General features: G+C 34.4%; 1 protein-coding gene across 10 annotated transcripts in view; it reads left to right on the forward strand.

Annotated features, from left to right (window-relative positions):
* LOC126821162 (serine/threonine-protein phosphatase 2A 56 kDa regulatory subunit delta isoform) overlaps positions 1-19,824 on the forward strand; it is a 112,729-nt gene that overhangs the window by 7,946 nt on the left and 84,959 nt on the right. For all 10 annotated transcript variants that reach the window (XM_050549534.1, XM_050549537.1, XM_050549539.1 and 7 more), the window contains exons 4-5: positions 10,523-10,722; positions 15,858-15,968. In XM_050549534.1, the coding sequence (XP_050405491.1) occupies positions 10,523-10,722; positions 15,858-15,968 (311 nt within the window). The remainder of the gene's footprint in view (positions 1-10,522; positions 10,723-15,857; positions 15,969-19,824) is intronic.

Genomic DNA, 19,824 nt, shown 5'->3' on the forward strand with positions numbered 1-19,824 from the left:
AGTTAGATGCTAAATTATAAATGTTATTATGTTTGTCCACAATATTCCCCATCTCCCCCACCTGCGCAAAAACTGGAGGATGATTATTTAAAATTATTTTCAGCACTTGGTTGCTGTAATCTTATATGGCTAATTTAATCTCAATTAAAAACTAGAACTGCGACGCAGTAAAGACGGGTTTCACCGGTGCCCTGTTGCCCTTGAACATATGTCACTTCCGGTACCGATGAAACCATTAAACAGGTTTTCATATAAGCATTGCACACATCAAATGTAATGTACGCAGAATCAACCAAATCCGGCAATATCAATTCATTGTATACATTTGTTACATGTAAGTTATCTTGACAAAATTACATTACTTCCGGTGATAATGAAAATTTTAAATTAGTTTTATGAAATCATAAATGGCATAAGGCATCACATGGTGAAAATTTTATGTAAATCGAATAATAATTGCCACTTTTATAGAACAAAAACCTTGAAAAGTGACCTGTAGAAAATCGTCTATTTCTCTGCAACCGTACACTACAGTGCTGGAGTTTGGGACTAGAATCGCCGAACACCACGGAAAAACACTCTATTTCACGGTGGAATCTTGGAGAATCACTAGCGAAACGGAAGCTAGCAAAATCACCGCGAACTATTTTGCGGTGAAGAATTGCACGAAAACATGGGATGTTGGGTTCGACACGGGGACTATATATTCTTACGCTGTGTTACTTGGCGAAAAGTATTTAGCAAATCTTGACTGTAACCGGTATATGATAATAATTATGACGTATTAAAACAATATGGGTGGGAGGGGGTACACTGCGAAAGTCACAAAAGTGACAAATAGAACTTGCAACGGGAGTCGAAAGCGCTTTCAAATCAGACATAAGAAGCTCGTACTTACCGCAAAAATGAAATGAACGTGACACAAGTCTCCGATGTCAGAGAATATCAGTCAAGTATAACTGCTATCAAATCCACACAAAAATCCAAGGCACTCATTTTATTGTCCCCCGCCTTTCGAAGAAAGCAGGGGACTATTAAAATGGGTTCGTCCGTCTGTCTGTCCGTCTGTCTGTCTGTCCGTCTGTCTGTCCGTCACACTTTTTGGGACACAATAACTCTCTTCCTAATTGAGCTAGAATGTTCAAACTTGGTGTATGTGTTTATTAGGTCAATGCCTTGATGGAGTTCGAAGATGAGCATTTTCCGCTTAGGGTAAGCAGAGATAAGCAATTTGATTGGTTGATGCTTTGGGACACGATAACTCTCTTCCTAATTGGGCTAGAATGTTCAAACTTGGTGTATGTGTTGATTAGGTCAATGCCTTGATGGAGTTCGAAGATGAGCATTTTCCGCTTAGGGTAAGCAGAGATAAGCAATTTGATTGGTTGATGCTTTGGGACACGATAACTTTTAATTGAGCTAAATGTTCAAACTTGGTGTATGTGTTTATTAGGTCAATGCCTTGATGGAGTTCGAAGATGAGCATTTTCCGCTTAGGGTAAGCAGAGATAAGCAATTTGATTGGTTGATACTTTGGGGCACGATAACTCTCTTCCTAATTGAGCTAGAATGTTCAAACTTGGTGTATGTGTTGATTAGGTCAATGCCTTGATGGAGTTCGAAGATGAGCATTTTCCGCTTAGGGTAAGCAGAGATAAGCAATTTGATTGGTTGATGCTTTGGGACACGATAACTTTAGTTCTAATTAAGTGAGATTGATGAAACTTGGTGTATAGTTTCATTACAGTAATACCTTGACTAAGTTTGATAATGAGCATTTTCTGCTCAGGGTAAGCAGAGCGATACGCAATTTGATTTTTATATGTGTCCTCTAATTATTTTCCTATTTCGGCGGGGGACATCAGCCTCACTGTTGGCTTGTTTTAGAAAAGAATAACTGTAGGCTCGATAGAAGAGCCTATTCTTCATGAACCCCAAACCAATGGTAGGGTGACCCGAGCTGAAAAAAATCTTGAAAACTATTTACAGTTATGGCACTATATTTATATAAACAACAACCCTAGATGATCCTTTATTATAAACTGCCAAGAAACTGTACCTGCGTGCTATATTTCACAAGATATATCCATTCGACTGCATTGTAAAATACACTGCTTTTGTGCACCATCCGCGGACGTATTTGTTTTGGGTTTTCAATGTTGACGGAGTTATGTTCTCTTGGTTATTTCAAATTATTGATTTATTTTCCGATAAGAATGAACCATCACTACCATTCGGGACTATTCGTTTAATTCGGAATTTGCTATCTGATGAAATTGGCTCCATGCTTCGATTGAATTTAAGATTTCCGAGCATGCGCAAAGCAGCTCAGTTTTGGATCAGCCATTCCTGTGTGCTTAATTTTGATGTGTGCAGTCCAATTTAAATTTATTTAAGTTTTTGTAGATATATTAGACCAATCTATTTATATTTTCTGTATACCCATAGACACATAGGTCTATTTATATTGGTATTTATATGTGAATGTTCCTTTGTAAATTATTATTTGATGTCCCATTTAAGAAATAATGTTCGGAAAGTATGTATATTGACGAAAAGTTTCATGGAGTAATTAGAGTATTAAATAAATAATGACAGACTATTTTAATCAATCTAAATGAAAAATATGCAATAGCTGATCAAGTTATGTACAGATTTGAGATGTACATTGACATTTTGTAGTTGGGTTTGAATAAGTGAATACAAACTAGAAGATGCATAATTAAGAACATATTCAAATTTCGTTAGGTTAGCAAGGACCGAATCATTTTCAATTTTGATTAGAGATTCAAATGGGTGTGATTTACCTTCAACAAAGTTTTCAATATTCGGGTTTTCCAAAAAATCATGTAATTTCTGATAAAAAGTTTTCATGTCAAGTGCATTAATGCCGCTTTCTAGTATGTGCCACATTGGAGCTGTAATTAATTTATCTATCAAGCCCAAAGCCTGGCACTCAATATGAAATAACAGAATTTTAATATCTAAAAATATGCTTTGGGTCAATCTATTTTCTGTTCCAAAATCACCAAGAAAATTTGTTATATGCTTGGCCATATAATTTACAATTGCGGCATTGTGGAAAATAATATTAAACCGGTTACCATGAAATGGCGTTAGCGGTAATTTTGAAATCCCAAGGGACTTGAGATACAACTTAAAAGGCAAATAACAACCCGACTTTTCGTCCCCACCCTTTGTAAAGGCTTTACAGATGGTCCGAACCAATCGAACACACCCAGGTTCGTTTGGCAAAAATGAAGAAGCGGTTTTAAACGTTTGGGCCGAATACGTTTTAAAATACATTTCCTCAAATTTCTTCAATTCAGACGCACTTTTATCGGCCAAACCAGTTAATAGATGAAGACCGCAAAAGAAATGATTTATATTTAGGTGAATATTTCGCTCTGAATCTGATAAATCTGACCAGTTTTCTACTAATTTAGAACAAATATTGCCTCTGTACTGTGTAAATAAATTGTTAAAAAGCTTTTCGGTGCTGGCTCTGACATCGTATTTCTAATTTCGAAAATTACGGATTTACTAATGGGTCCAGCTATATCATCAAGATCTGCCAAAATTTCATTTAAAGTTGCAAGAGTAGTTTGCGCAGATTTATCAGCCATATTCCGAAGACCAATAATAATTGGCGTATGAGTCGAGTCAGCGGTTAGTGCATATGTACCGAATTTGGAGCCAAATTTTGTAGTTTCGTCCGTATATAAAGTGGTGTTTTTTGCTGACTTTAAGGTTTCCAAAACATGCTTTAAAGATACACCGACGCGCTCACATGATATTCTTTGAACTGTAGTTCTTTTTGGGGTATAATTAGATTTCACGTTGACGTTCCTATCGGAAACGTTGAGGTTTTTTAGTTGCATGACCAAATTATGGCATTCTGGAGTGTATCTTTGATTTTTGACATCATACAAAATTACTTCTTCGCCACAAGGTTTATTTGCCAAAACTTTATTATTATTAGCCTTCGCGCAAATCAATTCTTTTGAGGTCTTCCTTAGTCGATTTTTTAAACGGAAATTTTTTTTTATATACGTATTGACCCTTCTTAATAAATTCTTATTTTTCCTATTTAATTTGGTCAAAGTTGCAGCATCGACAGATGTCTGTGTCTCTCTGTTTATTAAATGTATCGTGCTGGTATCTGCCGATGGTGTCTTGTCCACTAACCCGGGGAAAAAAGGACTGTCGAGATAATCGTCATATAATTTTAAATCTTTATTAGAATTATTTTTATTTTTACCCAGCTTTCTAGTCTTTGTCTTCAGTCTGACCAGCCTACTTTGAATACCTTTGTCATCAAACGTCACGCAGTCGTCATGTAAAGCAGTAATTATAGACCGGTGCTCCGTATTGGTCGGAAATTTATTAATAATGCCTAGTACTAGCCTATTTGTAATTCTTGCGAAGGGAAGTTTAGTTATTGTACTGAGATCATAGTGATCGCCCAAACCAATGCTGGATAGTAATTCATCGTTGGACGTCATGCTTGCTAATTGAATAGGTTGACAACAAATTAAAACAAGTCCGTCGGTCAATTCCTAAATAAATTAAAACGATTTGTTTCCCTTTAACCCTAAAAGCCAATAGTCTCGAACAGTAAATATAGTCAACCGAGACTATTGTGCGTTTCGATTAATTCCCGGTAGCAAATTTAAGATACGAAACAATTTGTTTATTTTCTAATTTGACACCAGTCGTTTTAGCAATTCCACAAAGATTTTAGGAACCTTTAAAAAATAAAAAGATAACTACGGCTTCTTTTCTTATCTCGACTAAAACAAGTTCTACGGAGATGTGAAATCGCCGAAACTAAATGACAACACTCTGTAGATAAATAGCGAATTGAAAAATAAAAACGACAATAATTTTTAAAATTTTGAACGTAGTTTGCGAGCAAATAATTTTGAAAGACAAAAGCGTGGTGAAATAAATTTTAACTTGTGTTTATATACCATCTGATGTTGTGACAATACCACGTGCATGAGCATATATAGTGGATATTTGCTGCGATGAATTACTCGCACGTGCTCCCAGTGGACCCGGCGCTGTTTCGTCATCATTCAGAAATTCGTCGTTGGACAGTCAACTACTCTCCAGGTAAGACCGAATTTCTTAGCGGATAAATTATTGTTGCATGGGTCACCCTACCAATGGTAAATGTCAACTTGTATGTTGTCATTCTCGTGCAGATTTGTTTGAATAACAGAAATGTCCTGTGTATCAAGATCAAAGAATAAAATCGCACGTAGCCACTCTTTGTTGTTTTTATGCGAATTCAATTAATCTAAAAGGGGCTCCGGCGCAATTTAAGGAATTTTTTTTGAGCCAATATTAACCATCGCCAATTTTTTAAATCATGGGATAAAGTCAATTAAACAATACGGGTCTACTTTATTACAAAAACATTGGTGAACTTACCATTTTGTCTAAAATCATAACGCTAATCAACAAACAATACTATTGTTCTTTATTACAAAAACATCGGTGAACTATATTGTTTTTGTACATATTGTATTTATTTATTTGTTTGTACTATATATTATACCTGATAAAGAATTTGAACTCGAACTAATCGCTGTCAGGATGGCGAGCCAAGCTAGTTGATTATTAGGTAAATAAAACAATATAAACAACCAATGAGTAAAAGTGATCTATTCTAATCAATTAAATAATATACAAGTCAAGTACTGGTATTACCTTAACCGTGGACGGGTTTGCTTGTGGACGGGTTAACGGACACTCAACTTACAAATATTAAATCATCGCCATATTGGCACTGACTGACGGCACTTCGTGCACGGACTGTTGAATTCTCGTTTAATTTATTGTGTTAATTTCACTATTGTTTAAAATGTAAACAAAATCTTATCTCGAGTACGTAGTACCGTATATCGAGCTAGTAAGTAGTAGGCTAGGTTAATCCAGACTAAAACGAAAGTCCTTTTATTGTATTAATAACATTGGCTTCTGGTAGACTCGATTGTCATCTAAGGGATTATATTTTCTTTACGCGGTCTATTTATAGAACAGTAAAACGATTGTAAATATTGGCGCGATAAAAATTTAATTATAAGTCCAAGCTATTGTTGATAGAAAATAATAATGATTTACGTGTATCATAGATAATATTAAGTAACAATAGAGTGAAAATACTGTTTGTTGTTTTTCGAGTTTTAGGCCATTACTACTTATTTTATGCATATTTTTGGTATGAACTTTTTTGGACCAGTAAAATCTCATTCGGTCCAGCAATAGTTGGAATAATACCTGCCCAAATGTCCAGTAAAAAAAATATCATTTCGCATGGACTGCAGGGTACATATGCAGTAGGAAATCGACAAGTTAGACGTACAAAAGAATGGAATCATTCAGAAAGTGTACTCAAAATAAGTAAATTATAACGGGGTGAAGACGAGAATTAACACACTCGTGGATATTGTATAAATATATGAGGCGCATGTAATGTACACATATGTGTGTGTGAAATGGCTTTATTCAATATCTGCTCCCACCGAAATGAATTGGGTGACATAAAGTAGATGTATATTGTCACAGCGGATATTATTCGCCGAGTAAAACAGCGTAAGAATATACATGTAGTCCCAATCTTTTGGCGCGTTTCTGACCATGTAACATACCGTTAAGCGACCCGCGGAGTGATTTACTGTACGTGCTGTATGGATGATTGATTTAGATTAACCAAAGCTGCGAGTAATGAAGTAATGTGTAAAAGCTCATCGTATATAATTTAAAGTTTGGATTTGATAGCAGCCCCAAATTGACGGATTACATCTAAGTTATAAACGAAGATGAATTGATATGTTTAAAAAATTGTAAGTTGTTCATAGTTTGCATACATTTTGGTCTGCGTTATGTATGTATAAAGTGCGTTGGAGAAAAAATCCTAACCGATACAAAATGCCGGTAAATGTCTTCCCGAGATTACCTTACTCATTTGTTATTCAAACCTGCCTGTACATTATCCATGTACACGTTTCCCGGGAGTATTACTATATTACAACTCCTTTAATTTATTATAGACAATATTAGTTCAGGAAGCACGGCAAAACCCGGTGAATTCCTAGAGAAACACGGTGAATTCCTAGAGAAACACAGTGAATTCCTAGAGAATCTTAGAGAAAAATCGCTGCGGAATCAAGCGAAATTTCACCGTGAAATCTAAGAGAATTCTGAGAGTTTTTTTTCACCGCGTCGCGGCGATTTCGGTCCAAAAAATTTGGGAGGAACTGTACAAGTTAGAAACCATTTTTGGGTATCTGTATGATAGTGTGGGTTTAATCTATTTGTTGATTGGAATCAAATATCATAATTTTAAAAACAATACAAATTTGAATAAAATATCTGTTTCGAAGGCTAAAAATACAGTTTTTGCCAAAATGACGTTACTTCCGATGACACAAAAAGTGTTAAATTACTTGTATAAAATCGTAAATGGCATTAGGTATAACACACTGGAAATTTTATGAAAATCGAATAATAATTGACACTTTTATGGACCAAAAACCTTGAAAAGTTAACTGTTGAAAATCGTCTATTTCTCCGCAACTGTACAAGTTAGAAAACTTTTTGTGATATCTATATAATCGTATGGGTTCATTCTATTAGTTGATTGGAATCAAATATCAAAATTTTTAAAAAATAACAAATACGACTCGTTTAAATAAATTACTGGTTTGAAGGCTATAAATACAATTTTTGCCCAAATTACGTCATTTCCGGTGACATTGAAAATGTTAAATTCCTTTGACCTAGTTAAAATTGACATTACACATCAAATGGTGTCACTTTTATGGAAATTGAATAATAATTGATTCTTTTTCAGGCAAACTAGCGTAAAAAGTGACTCATGCAAAATTGCCCATTTTTTTGGCAACTGCTTATATTACAAACTAATTTTCACATACATTCTCTTCGTATGGATTATTACTACTAGTTTATGAAAGTTGCGATAAAATATATTAAAATATGAAAAGCCTGAATGGGTTGTAAATAGCTCATTTTTTCACCCTTTTTCACCTTTAAATCGAAATGACCCGAAAACTAAATCGAAATTAAAAAAAGTGAGTCCAATGTTTTCTGCGCCTTTACAGGGCACACCCTTTCAGTCATACCAGATTTGAAAAAAATAATATTTGCTTTCAAAAAGTGGTACCGAACTCTCAAAATTGTAGTTTTTGCTACATTTACGTCACTTCCATTGCCGAAAGGCAACTTTACCGGTAACAAAAAAAATGACATTTTGGACCACGGAGCATATGAACTTTGTTTTATACAAATCAAACAATAAATAATTAATCCAGGATTGAAAAACTGAATTAGCCAATGGGGGCCAAGGAAAAATACGGTGGCAAAGTCATTGTGACAGACGGGACAAATTTGGACAAGAGAGAATGCAAACTTATTTGAAATGATAAAGAAGTTGGGAGTAAATGATGAGTGATGAAAACTTGTCTTTGGATGTTTGAAATCCATTCCATGCTTCTAATGGAGATGTCTCATTGACTGTGACAGACGGGACATTAATTTGCATCCATTTTCCTATGGATTTATTTAAAACAAATTTTCTTTCTCAAATCAAAATTACACTACATTGTTATAATGATGTCAAGTTTCCCATAAATTAAGCATCATATCTGTGGCAAAGATGAGAGCAATCATGTCAAAAATATACTTTTAGGGGTGAGTTTGTATGTGTGACAAATGGGACAAATTTGGATAAGAGAACTTAGTTGAAATGATTAAAGGGACAATAACACTCTTGCTGGCTTGACAGCTCCAGAAAATAAAAAATAGCCTTATTTTAAGTACTAGATGTGTTAGTGTCTTACCTGTTGTGTAAATTATCCATTAAATCCTATTTTACTTGTCCAGAGGGTTCAAAAATATTTTTAAATCCAAGTAACATTTGAAAAGCTTTATGTCAGGCTTTTCAAATCATTTAGTTGAATTTTTCCAATTTTTTAAATTAGGTGTGTTAAGATGAAATTTGTATCACCAATTAATTTGAATATTGTATAATAGTACAATTTGTTGACCAGAATAAAGATTGGGACATATTATTCAGTTACAACAAGAGTGGTATTGAGCCTTTAAGTAATTGGGAGTTGAAATGATTAAATAATTGGAAATTAATGATGAGCAATGAAAACATGTCTTCTGATGTTCGAAATCCATTCTATGATTCTAATGGAGATGTTAAACTGTTATCTTTCAGTTTTTGGAACCATTTCGTATCATTCAGAATTTGTTTAAATTCATTTATTTTTTAAAGCAAACTACATATACATGTATGACAAATATAAAACTGATTAGACAATTCATAATAGAACGAAGGTTGCTGTTTAAAAATTATTTCACATGATAAAAAAAAAATCTGGTACATGTGCTTTAAAGAAAAATCAGAATAAATTTATAATAACAATTAAAGATTGATAATCTTGAAGTAATTTGTCATGCCCTGAACGAATATAAATATTTTAAATTTGGTATATTTGGATATGAGGGCTTCAGATACCTAATCTTCAATTCTAAATCAACATTTTAAAAATTCAAAAATTTCAAATTGGAGCAACTTTGACTGGGGTTTCCCAAAAATTCCTAAAGTTAGCCAACTTTTGTGGAAGAATTGGTTTGTTGATAATTACAACTGAATTATCAAATAATAAAAAGAGATCAGTGACAAATGATCTATTATAATTCAACAATGTTATTACAAGCTTCCTGAACTATTTGAAGGTAAAAAAAAAAGCAGATTAAAGCAGGGAAGCAGCATTATAAACTCTTGTGACAGACGGGACATTTGTGACAGACGGGACAATTGTGACAGACAGGACACATTTCAAATACAATTTTCACGCTGTTGATTCATATTAGATCTAATTAATTATATGTTCTGAATCAGCCATATAAAGAAGGAGATAGCTATTAGTATTATTGTTAAACTTTTAAATATTACCTACTTCTGTTAGTGTTAATACAGAAACTTTTCAGTGTATTCTGTGACAGACGGAACAATAATTTATTGTTAAGATTTCAGCTTGAAAGATACCTTAAGTTACCCTCAAAGAAATTATATACACTGCACAGTTTAATACTAGTTTATAGGATACAAATATGTAACTATCATCATTTTCTACCCCTATTTTATTATAACACAGCAAATTAAATTTAGGCTGCTAAATCATAACTATTTTCTTAAAAACTGACCAACAACTTTGGCGCCAGGTATTTTGGTTATAACGTAAGACAGATAAAATATCAACCCAATTTAAATAACTTCAACATAATTGTATTGAAAAAAAAAATTGCATTGAACTTCCTCCTTATCATTTTATTTTTGTTCAAGTGTGGAACATTGACATGGAATTAGCCATATATGTAAATAAACTAAACAATGGCTAACTTAGTAACTAATGGGTTAATTGGTTACCTTTGTTATCTTTGTGTAAATAAGGAAGTTAAACTGTTTTTTGTCTTTCAGATGCCACACCAAGTGAGAGAGAAGAGTTATTTATTAGTAAGATTCATCAGTGTTGTGTTTTATTTGATTTTGTGCAAGATCCATTAAGTGATTTAAAATGGAAGGAAGTAAAGAGGGCAGGGTTAAACGAAATGGTAGATTATGTCACCCAGAATCGAGGTGTTGTTACAGATGCAATTTACCCAGAAGCAATCAATATGGTAGGTTGATATATAGATATTACTAGACTTTGCACACTTGTATTTGTACCACATGTGAAATAACCCAGAGGTCACATAACAGTCCGACCGTTTGTTGTGTATTGTAGCACAAATTAGAAATTTCCTCGATTCTGATTGGTCGAAAAGTGTGGTCGAATGGACAATAACCCCTCTAAATAATCAAGGCGAATTACTGCATATGAATATTACAGTGTACTTTTTTATACGCCCACATTTTCATGTGGACGTATATATTGTCGTCGCCTCTTTCTGTCCGAAAAATCCTTTTTAGCTTGTTGACACTCTAGAGGTCACAATTTTCATCTGATTTTGATGAAACTTAATATGCATGTTTATAACCCAAAGATCTTGGTTCCTTTCGATATTTGCTAAAATGGGATCGTAACTTCCTGAATTATTGCCCCTGATTGTACGAAAAATCGTATTTTTAGCTTGTGGTCCATCTAGAGATCACAATTTTTATCCGATTGAAAAAAAAGTTTAAAATATGTTTCACCCTTACGGCTTACACCCTAATGAGGCTGAGTTAGGATTTCGTGAAATAGTGTAAAGATATGGTATAGGGTTATTCCATGTCAAGTGGACCAAATTTTGGAAAGTTGGGAACATAAACTGTACCCCCCTTCAATATTTTTCTGGCAGAAACCCTGACAGCAATTTCCGTTTATTACATCTAGAGTTATGGCCCTTGTTTCACTTTATTGATCCTTGTGAACGCTCTAACACAAAAAGTTATCACCCGATCTTTGTGAAATTTATATGCATGATTTAAATTAGTGAAACGAAAAAGCCTATTGAATTTCAGCAATTTACTTCTAGAGTTATTTCCCTTGTTTTATTTGTTAAAGCTCGATATGTATGAAATTTATATGCATCATTTAAATTTGTGAAACAGATCTATTGAATTTCAGCAGTTTCCGTCAATAATTTCTAGAGTTATGGCAATTGTGAACGTTTGAATGACAAAAGTGATCATGTGATCTGTATGAAATTTATATGCATTATTTGAATTAGTAAAACGAAAAAGCCGGTCAAATTTCAACAATTTCTGTAGATTACTTCCAGTGTTGAGACCCTTGTTTAAGTTTGTAGAACTTTGTTAACCCTCAATAAATATGCGACAACCCTTGACGACCGCTCAGACGATTTAGCTGCTGTGGGCATATGTTTTGTTGCCTGGCAACCTATCTTTAATTTCTATGAAAAAAGGTGTTTTATTTATATAGTGATTAGTCATAAAGTATAAAGTAATGGTAATTAATTACTTTCAATGTAATGGGTAATGGTAATTAATTACATTGCTAAAAATGAGAAAGTAATTGTAATGATTACATTTAAAAAATAATGGTAATGTAATTAACTACATTGGCAATGTAATGGCCCCAGCCCTGCAGTATGTATAACTGCCATAATAGGTAATCGCTGTTTTATAAGTCGTTTATAAACATATAATATATCACCATTCCACCATAATGAAGGTTTAATTAGAGTTTCGTGAAAATTAAAATGAAACTGCCCGACAAAATCGCCGCTCTTTGTACGAAAATTGTGTATAATTATAAGTATGTAATTGTAATACAAAGGTTATAGACTCTCTAGAGGTCACAATATTTATCCAATTTTGATGAAACTTTAAACATATCTTTATATTCAGAAATATTTCAGACCATAACTTTCTGGATTATGGCCCCTGATTGTACAAAAAATCGTTTTTGTTTTTAGCTTGTTCTCTATACATCTCTTGCAAAATGTTGGTGTATCGTGCCTGGCAGCCGCTGGTTGATTGTGGTATGGCATGGTACTTGGTATCGAGGGTTTATCGTATTCATTGTGTCAATAAAGCCTTGCCTGTTTACAATACTAAGAGGGCGCATATCTCTTGCACAAAATTCGGCAATTTTACTGGTCATAATCAAAAACACACTTATGGATAACAATTACTATGGTTTATTTCACTGCGACCTTGTTGAAACGTCGCAGCGAAATAAACCATAGTAATTGCTATCCATGAAAGTGTGTTTTTGATTATGTTCCAATTACTAAATGCCATTCAAAGAATTTACTGGTCATAGTTTGCCATTCAGTGGAGTACATGTATATTGAGATTGGACTTCCAATCCTATCATATATGAAGAAATCTGGCGTTGATGGGTTCCCATAACGTCGCCATTATCATGATTATTATTATTTGCGTTGACGTTGATTGACATTGATGTTGAGCCTTGTTGTCTGCTACCTTAGCAAAGAAATGCCATACTCTGGAACGTGTGTTGTCGACTTGAGCCATTGTTAAAAATTTTGCCCTGCGTACGTGATCAGTTGCATTGGGGAGAATTTCAAAGTAATCAAATGTAAAAATGACTATATATATTATAGAACATAACAGAATTTCAGAAGATTGTAACGGATAGTAAAATGATTCGGATAACCGTTATTTTGCATCCTTTAACGGATATCCGAATAGTAGTTTCGAACCTACTAACTAGGCAGTGACAGTCTGGACAAATTTGTTTTCTTTTTTGGTAGGCTAGCTTCACTCACCTATCTTTACGTAATCAGGTGGAATTTCTTTAAAATCGCGCTTTGATCAAAGTCTGACTAGCATGATCTACCTAATAATAAGTCATTAGTCACACAAAATTGCTTGAAAATACAATGAGGGAGTCAAAGATAGCAGCTGAAATATAGGCCTAATCATTATGCCAAAATTAACATTTGTTGACAACACGTCAGAACAGTATACATAGCAACCACTAGAATCTTCGGCTAGACATCACTGTCATAGTTTTATAGGGCATTTTTGAGGATGTAAGTACAAACTGCAATTGTTTGAACAAGAACTAGCTACAACATTGAGATATCACTCTGCAAATATAATAATAAAGGCTGAAAACTTACATGCAACTTCCGAAGCGATAGCCGGCAGGAATTATTTCAATCATAGCTGACACTCGTCTGAAAATACCACAATAAGACTAATTTCCTGTTCTTTTAAAAGTCTTCAAACATTAAAAATATTTTTTTTTGTTAATAACCGAATAACATTTTCTTTCATAATTCATTTACAGCAACTTGAGACTCAAGCATTTTAAATTTGCAGGAAAGCAAGGACGGTCTAAATTTATTGAAGATTTTGAAAATGAACGCAAGCTCGTGGCCAAATAACAGGTGTAAAACTGTTTCCTAAATAGTTCCGAAGAAAATTCCTAAATATTTGAGTTACAATATTGATAAGTCCCACTCATTTTAATTTATTTCTTCGTTTGAAAACAATTTCGTCTGCTTTTTATCGTGTGTTACTATTTTTGTTCAATCGGACGCACACAGTATTTTACGAATAATCTTGATTAACTAGACGCACACGATGTAAACAATAATATTTTACAGGAATTCTTACTTTGATTTCTCATTTTACAATACGTTTACATGTATTTATTTTTTTTTTTTATATTTATAATACGTGGGGGATACCCTGAATTTATTTTTTTTTCAATTTGAATACTGATATAATTACTCGAAATTGACATGTCTCGCAACGTGAGTGGTACTACTTGATTCCCTATTTCCGGTTTAATAGTCCCAATTCATAGAGTTATGTCCCTGTATTATACATGTATAGTATAATGAATTGAGTCTGGGTAGTTCGAGAGGAAAATGTCACACGGAGAATTCAGTTTTGTTTATAAAATTTATTTGATATTTTATATACGTTGAAAGTGTTAAATGTGGATAAATCTTCGTGTCAATATCCAAAATGACAGGAATGTTAATGATTCGCAGTTACTGCGAATCAAAAACGTTTGATTTTAATTTTTGATTAGCAAGGAAAAAAATATGTATCACAATTTGCGCTGCGATACTGGTTGCCGGCAGCCCTGTACACAATTAGTGTAAACATCTGGTATATCAATGTTGTGGATCCTCTAGAGGTCACAATTTTGATCTGATTTTGATGAAACTTGAAATGCATGTTTATAACCCAAGGATGTTCCTTTCGTTATTCGGGCATATCGGATAGTAACTAACTGAATTATGGCCCCTGATTGTATGAAAAATCATGTTTTTAGCTTGTGGTCTCTCTAGAGGTCACAATTATTATCCATTTAAAAAAAAAACGTTCGAATATATTACTATAACATCGTAATGTTAATTAAGTTCGAATTTTGTGAAAATGGGACCAAAACTGCCGGACAAAATGGCCGCCCCTCGTACGCAAATAGTGTATAGCTTCTGGTATATCAACCTTGTGGATCCTCTAGAGGTCACAATTTTGATCCGATTTTGATGAGAGTTGAAATAAATGTTTATAACCCAAAGCTCTTGCTTGCTTTCGATATTCGCCCGTATCCGATCGTAACTTCCTGAGTAATGGCTCTTTAATGTACAAAAAATCACGTTTTTAGCTTGCCGTCCATGTAGAGGTTACAATTTTTATCCAATTTTAAAAAAAATATGTGAATATATCGCGTTTACACACTAAGATCTTGGTTCCTTTTGATAATTGCTTATCCAAACGTAACTTCCTGGATTATGGCTCCTGATTGTTCGAAAAATCTCATTTTTAGCTTGCGGATTCTCTAGAGGTCACAATTTTTTTTTCAGATTTTAATGAACGGTTTAATATTTCACCATTCCACCATAATGAAGGTTGAGTTTGAATTTCGGGAAAATCGAAATGAAACTGCCCGACAAAATGGCCGCTCTTTGTACGCAAATTGTGTAAAAGTATGCAATACGAAGGTTGTGGGCCCTCTAGAGGTGACAATTTTTATCTGTTTCTGATGAAACGTTAAACATATCTTTATATCCCAAAGATCTCGGTCCCTTTTGATATTTGCGCATTTCAGACCATAACTTTCTGGATTATTGCCCCTGATTGTACAAAAAATAATGTTTGTTTTTAGCTTGTTCTCTATCCATCTCTTGCAAAATGTGGGCGTATCCTGCCTGGCAGCCGCTTGTTTAAAGGCTCAAGATGCCACACCAAAAGGCTAAAGACTTATTTTTCCACCACCTATTTGCTAGTGTCACTGTTCATAAATTATTGTTGTTAAATTATTTGGAGACAATCTTAATAATAGATATTTAAAACAGCTATCATAATTTTATTTTAGTTTTCTTCTAATCTCTTCCGTACCTTGCCCCCATCTTCTAACCCAAGTGGAGCTGAGTTTGACCCAGAAGAAGATGAACCTACGCTTGAGGCTGCATGGCCTCACTTACAGGTATAATATTAATATGTTACTCAATCACTGATTTGTCTTTTTTCTGTGTTTTAATTCAGACCACGAAATTTCACGCAAACGATACCAATTGGTTACGTGCGGTCGCGCCAGCTCCAAAAAACGTGACTGACTTCCTGGTTACGCAAATTGAAATATCGGTTACGTCAAATTTCACTAACAAATTTATTCACATTTGACCAATTTTTATACAGGATGACTTTGTGGCACAGGTCTAAATTATTTGTATAGCACAAACTCCATTCATTCATTCATTTCTCCATCTTACCGTTACTTTGATAGATCATGTATTTTGACACCACGTACAGTACAGTTCGAGCGGAAGTATGAAATTAGTCCTTGTGGGCTTTTTTTCCGCTCAAATATCTCGGCGTTTTTCTCATCCACGAAAATCTGAAATTCGCGGCGGATTATAGTCGGTGGAAACATAAAATTTGTGGCGGATTATGGTCCACGGTGATTCAAAATAGTAATTTAGTCCATATTGTCACAAGGTTATTACACTGTAAAACTGGTATCGTTTATAATGGGGGTTATGGCGCTAAAAACTAGGTATATAGTTTAATTTCAAAACATTGTTTGATAATTGATAATAATCGTTTGAAAATTACAAAAATAGTTTAATTAGTACTATGGCTTAATTTAATGGTACAGCGTTTAATTTCTCCGAAAGGGGTTTAGAAATGGCCGACCGTTCATTTATCTAGTGCGCTTATTTATTAGACGAGTAGTTCAATTTTCCGAGATGCGTATAGAAATAAGACCTGCTTAATTTATCTCCTATGTTGAATTATTAGATGAATCGTTTATTTTCCCGTGAGCCGTCTATCCGATCGGTTCATTTTGATTACGATTATTTGCATATGAAGTGCGAATAAAAATGGTGAATGTTAAAAAAAAAAAAGCACCTTACCGTGGTCCTAGTATTATTATCCATTATCATTATCCATTCAAAATAGTAATTTCGCCATTGACAAATATATCAAAAAATCGGTTAATCACGTCCCAGGTAATTATACATTTGGAAATCAGTAAATCTCATCCCAGGTAATGTATCTTTTTTAAATCACAAATGAATTACCGTATTTTTCGGTTTATTGGGCGCATGCGTAGATAAGGGGCAGGGCGACTTTGGCAGAGGTGTTTCAGGAAAAAAAAATATGTGTGGTTTAGGCGCACCCTTTCCCAGCACCTCGTGAAACTCGTGCCACAGCATACGTGACTCAATCTACCTGCGATCTCCAGTAACTAGGTCAAACTCTATTGTTTACAGTTATAATAATTACCAATATTTAGCCGTATCAAGCTTTATATATATTTCTTTATGAAATAAATTGCTTTTATTACATTTGTTTATATTAATTATAATATGCAATTGCATTATTGCATAACTTTTAGCTGTAATTCTGTTGCTCGTACGGTAGTGAAATTGTCATTTAAGTCCCGCCCACAACAAACATGGCCGTCTATTACATCGTGTTAAATTCGTGAGTAATTGTCTGTGATAAATGAATCGGTTTTGATGATAAACAAATTAAATAATACCTGTAGAAATAATTTATCATGATCAGCTACTCACGACTTAAATCCTGACTACCGGTAAAAGAGAAACAACAATTCCTGTTTACTCCAAGTTATGCAAACAACTGACAATCAAACGATAGCGTCTGTTGCCCCGCCCACTACACACGTCATGACAATACCCAGATTGTAGCTATTTAGATCTATCAGTAAAATAATACTAGCATTTTTAATACCAATCAAAGAAACAATGATTTTGTCAACTACAAACAACTTCATAAAGAAAACGGTAACAACTCACTATACCGGTAAATTATAACAATGGGCCAATCACTGAATCCATGTTGAATGAAAACCGTCGGTAACTTAAAATGGTTACTAAATGACAGTCTTGCTCAAAGAGAACACCCCGATGTATATAAAATACTAGTCATCATTCTTAGAAATCTTGTCTACGATATCACATTAGGTGGAAGTGGACGTAAAACTCTAGAAACGAACGAACGAATCTTAGAAATTATTTATTCAGAATGGCTACGAGACGAACCGGTTATACCGCTAAGGAGAAGTTGAGGGTAATTAGTTACGCTGAAGCACACGGTAATAAGGCTGCGGGTCGTGAATTTAGTTTGGGGGAGTCGAACACGAGACGTTGTAGGGCGATGAAGGGGAAACTTACCGACATGAAACCTAGTAAAGAAGCGAATAGGTGGAGCACCGCACATTATCCTCGATGGCTTAAATTTGTTCTGTTCTTCGATATATTCTGCCAGTTTAACTGTAATCCCGCCCATTAACGCTGTCATTGTAATAGATGATGAGTGTGTGCTCAATGGATATTACCATTCTAAAACCCAATGAAAATTCTTGTCTGTCGTAAGCCCCGCCTTTTCGTCAACATGACTGATATCACCATTGACGAGACGTTGTTTGGATTGCGGACAATGACTAACAGTACTGGTACACAATAAACGGAGCAGAAATATATGTCATCAAATACGCAGGAATAATAGAAATATTAACGAGAATTACCCTTCTAAAAGCCAATGAAAATTCTTGTCTGTCGTAAGCCCCGCCTTTTCGTCAACATGACTGATATCACCATTGACGAGACGTTGTTTGGATTGCCGACAATGACTAACAGTACCGGTACACAATAAACGGAGCAGAAATATATGTCATCAAATACGCAGGAATAATAGAAAAATTAACGAGAATTACCCTTCTAAAAGCCAATGAAAATTCTTGTCTGTCGTAAGCCCCGCCTTTTCGTCAACATGACTGATATCACCATTGACGAGACGTTGTTTGGATTGCCGACAATGACTAACAGTACCGGTACACAATAAACGGAGCAGATATATATGTCATCAAATACGCAGGAATAATAGAAATATTAACGAGAATTACCCTTCTAAAAGCCAATGAAAATTCTTGTCTGTCGTAAGCCCCGCCTTTTCGTCAACATGACTGATATCACCATTGACGAGACGTTGTTTGGATTGCCGACAATGGCTAACAGTACCGGTACACAATAAACGGAGCAGAAATATATGTCATCAAATACGCAGGACTAATAGAAATATTAACTAGAATTTTGCAGATATTGTTAGTCTATGGTATAATGAGCGTGTGCTCAATAGATGTTACCTTTCTAAAAGCCAATGAAAAGGCTTATCTGTCATAAGTCCCGCCTTTTCGTCAACTTGACTAACAACACCATTGACAAGACACTGTTTGGATTGCCGATAATGGCTAACAGTACCTCTACACATTAATCGGAATAGCAGAAATATATGTCATCAAATACGTAGGAATAATAGAAATATTAACGATAATTATGTAGATATTCTAAATACTGCTAACACTAAACCACTATCGGCCCATATGGTTAGCAATGTTGTTTATGACTAACGGTATATGGAATACCGGTAGCGGTAGGTGAAATGGCTGCCATCTTTTTTGCACGACTTCGATGTTGACACGGGAAAAGTCTAGATTTGCTTAATACTATGTATTAGGCGCACCCCTTCTGTAAATAAAAATATCTGGTAAAAAAAAGTGCGCCTAATACACCGAAAAATACGGTAATTAAGTTTTTCACCTGTACACGTTTACAGAAGTCAACCTCGCGATGTACAAATGCACAACGATAATCTCATGAGACAAAGGAAAATATTTATTAACTTGAAACACATGGTTATTAAAAGGCTCCACCAAACGATAAACCATTAGTTGCACTTACGGTTCTTTGATAATCATCGTTTCTCATATAGTAATATATTTGTTAAAAAAGAATAACATGCCTATGAATTTA

This window comes from Patella vulgata, chromosome 5 (assembly GCF_932274485.2).
Source record: "Patella vulgata chromosome 5, xgPatVulg1.2, whole genome shotgun sequence".
Classification (NCBI taxonomy): domain Eukaryota; kingdom Metazoa; phylum Mollusca; class Gastropoda; family Patellidae; genus Patella; species Patella vulgata.